This window comes from Etheostoma spectabile, chromosome 22, assembly GCF_008692095.1.
Source record: "Etheostoma spectabile isolate EspeVRDwgs_2016 chromosome 22, UIUC_Espe_1.0, whole genome shotgun sequence".
Classification (NCBI taxonomy): Eukaryota; Metazoa; Chordata; class Actinopteri; order Perciformes; family Percidae; genus Etheostoma; species Etheostoma spectabile.
In genome coordinates this window covers 12,102,506-12,105,839 of record NC_045754.1, presented here as the reverse complement: position 1 = coordinate 12,105,839, position 3,334 = coordinate 12,102,506, and the positions used below count along the sequence as shown (strand labels likewise).

The 3,334-nt window shown below is 40.6% G+C and overlaps 1 protein-coding gene across 1 annotated transcript in view; it reads left to right on the top strand.

The window, feature by feature from the left end:
• Window positions 1–7: 7 nt before the first annotated feature.
• Window positions 8–3,334, top strand: part of zbtb47b (zinc finger and BTB domain containing 47b) — a 27,699-nt gene continuing 24,372 nt past the window's right edge. Inside the window, exon 1 of the mRNA XM_032504290.1 lies at window positions 8–325. Coding sequence (XP_032360181.1) covers window positions 323–325 — 3 coding nt within the window. The 5' untranslated portion in view covers window positions 8–322. The remainder of the gene's footprint in view (window positions 326–3,334) is intronic.

Genomic DNA, 3,334 nt, shown 5'->3' with positions numbered 1-3,334 from the left:
AAAAAAATGAAGGAAATCCAAGTACTGTACAAAGAAAGGCGCCTGTCTCGCAACTCCACGTTAAACAGTACCGTGTCCCTTTAAAAACGTCTGACAAAAAGCCCATATGATCCCCGAGCTCCAATCACCAATTCCTTCTGCAAAAGCAGCCTCTGCATTTTTGTCTGTCTGAATGCTACAGCAGCACGGGGGGGAAAAGATTGAGGATAAGGCAAAAACTGAAGAAATGTGACAATTCAACGGTCATTTTCATGGCGAAGCGAAAACTGGTGCGAAAGGAGTTATTCTTGGACTCCTTTGAGCCACGAAACGCTGGATCAAAATGGTAGGCTACAGAGGAGAGCGCTGCATTTTTGTTTATTTTTTTTGTCCCTCTTTGATCTCTTGCAAATTTGAGCTACTTAGCAGGCCGATTAAACTTACCACACTTCTACCTCGTTGTGTATTCGTACCACCGGCTGTCATACCGTGTATTTTGTGCTTTGTGTCCTGAAGTTTGTAACTTGCCTACACGGCACAAGTTGGAAATTGAAGCTGCTGAAAGAATGCAATAGCTACAATAGCTACATTGATGCAGAGAAGGAGTTAAATTCTTTCATATCAGGGCGCTCCTGCCAAAGGGCTCAGGTCGTGACTGGTGCAAATGTGGACAGGATGAGTGAAACTACTTTTCTCCAACAACCAGTGCGGGACAAGTTTGCTAGGCATTGACATTCATGCGTAGATTAGATATTCTCTTTAGCGTAGTAGTAGATGTCACTCTTCCTTTCTTAATCACTTCACTTAGTTGCAGGTGTCTGAATAATAGGCAGCATATCAGCGTTGGGTAGAGTGTTGTAGTACAATGCATTGCTTATTTAATTTCAGTGTTTGACAGTTATAGCAGTATTATTTTATTAGATCATGTTTAGTTGTATGGTGGTTTGTCTGCTGCATGAGGTCACATTCTTTTGATTCCCATTTACAGACTAATATCCCTCTGTGACAATGATGAAACGGCATTAACCAGACTCCATGCTGTTTTTATTCCCATTACATTATATGAAGATGCTTCTGCGCAGACAGAGTGATAGAGTTATGGGAATAGAGGCAGATAGTGAGACAGACAGTCCGCTCTGTCTCCAGGGTCATATTAGGATGCCTCATTAGGAAAGCATGTGGAGCTTGATGCAGTGGTGGAGTAATCCCAGCGCGCGTTCACATCTGGAGGCTTGGGTTAATATCTGGGTCAGGTCAGCAGGGTTAGCCCTGGTGCTCTCTGGGTGGCTTCTGGTGGGAGCAAAGAGGGAGAGAGAGGTTTTGGTATGTTTTTTTGTCCTTTTTTCTCTTGTTCTGGCTTTTTTTTGTGTGCGCACGAAAGTAAGCTGTGATAGATAGTTCAAAGTGTGCTTGGCGAATGAAATTAGTCAGTGACCAGATGTGTCTTTTGACTGTTTTTTTTAAAAACATGCCCCAGATAATTTCTGCAATTTTGTTGACATCAAAAGCAGATTAGTTTTTGCTAATTTTGTTTTCATCAATATCCTCATATCCTTACACTTATTAATGGATTGATTGCTGAACAGGCCTACTGGGCACAGGCCCAGGGGCCCAAGGGGTCAGTGGCCCTTGGACCACAGCCTCTGAAAGTCACTGTTAACATTCTTGTTGGAAAGTCAGTAAAATAAATCCAGAAAATGTCCACAAAGAGACACAAAAAAAGAAAACAAAATGATAAGTAAGAGATATGAAAAAAGAATGACTAGACTCATAATGACTATGAAGAAACAACTACAAACGATGCGACCGATGCGGTTGCGTTTGTTTTGTATCTTGCTCCTACTGTATGTATGGGGTTACATGTCTGTGCCCAGGGGCCCATTGTGTCGTAATCTGTCCATTCCCTTATTCAAATGATTGCTGTTGTTTCCTCTTGATGTGGTGAATTTGTGAAAATGTAACTGTCTCTCTTCCATGCAGACTTAAGAGGTTTATATTGCACACTTCAGGCCATCTGCCACTGTTTAATTTCAGCGAGCATTGTCAGGTCCTGACTCTATCCTCACAGGGTGCTGTTAGTTTTTTACGTAACTGCCTATTCAGGGCATTCCTGCCCACCCTTGACTTTGAGGCGTCACTGTCTCTGGGTGCTGAGCGAGAAAACTCTTTAGTCCTTGTGACAAGTGCAGCCATTCACGAGCCCGGGCAACAAACTCCAGAAGACATCCTCGGCCCCTGGTAGGAGGCCACTCTCCTTGGCAACTCCGAGCATACTGTAGGTGCTGCTAAATTATGCCCCTGAGATTAAGAACAGTGCAGAGAGCAAGGTCAACCTGGGCTTATGAAAGGTTTTTTTTCTTCCTGTTGGTTAAAGTAAGTTTATTCCAAGTAAGTAGGGTTGATTTTTCTCTTTGTATAAGTTCAGATTTTTATTGTTTCTCAGCAGTGCCAGCTGCTGGCATCGGCGTCTTTTAATCTTAGAAAAACAGTTACTCTAATTTAACCCCCATGGCACTTTTTTAATGTCTTTGAATTCCATTATTAAAGAAGACAAAAAGCTTTTTTTTTCTTTTTGTAAAACTTTGATATGAGGATTTCTATTAGCCTTTCATTGTCAGGAATTTAAAGATATTAAGAGTTTTTCTTCTAAAGTGTTCTTGTAGCTTTTAGCTGAATTCAGGTCACACACAGAGAGAGAGCTAGAGAGAGACTTAGGAGGAGCTTTAAACAGATGGAAATGAGTTTTCATGCTGTTTTATGACAAATTTTTTTGTTTCTTTGTACACAGTTTTTGCAGCAATTGAAACATTATATTCAGCTTTAGCTTCTTATCTGTTTTGAATTGTATGAATGTTGTGAAAAAAATAGACATGATCAGTTTGAAAAATATACTCTGGACTTATCCATTACAGTATTAAAAAAAATCTTTAGTCAACATTTTGACAAATTGATATATAAAATATACTTTATATTGGTATATTTAATCCATACAAAAACCAAACTAATTGCTGTTTTACAGGGGTTATGTGTCAGACAATATCTCCAGGAAGTTACTTCTCTCGGTCAATAAATAGTCCGCCACATCACCCACAGTAAAAGGGCGTATTGAGGTGCTGGTAGGTGGATTTTAAGTGGCATCAATGTTCTTGTCTAATGCTCCACCAGAAAGCAAATAAACACATTCCCCAAATGTCAAAACTATTTCTTTAAGCTCATATTCACCATTTCTTTGTCGTCCATTGATTGGTTGCAGCTATGAGGAGCCGATGCTCCTCCTCCTCTACCTCTTTTTCCTCTTCGTCCTCTCTGACCTTCTCATCAAACATCAAACACACACACACACACACACACACAC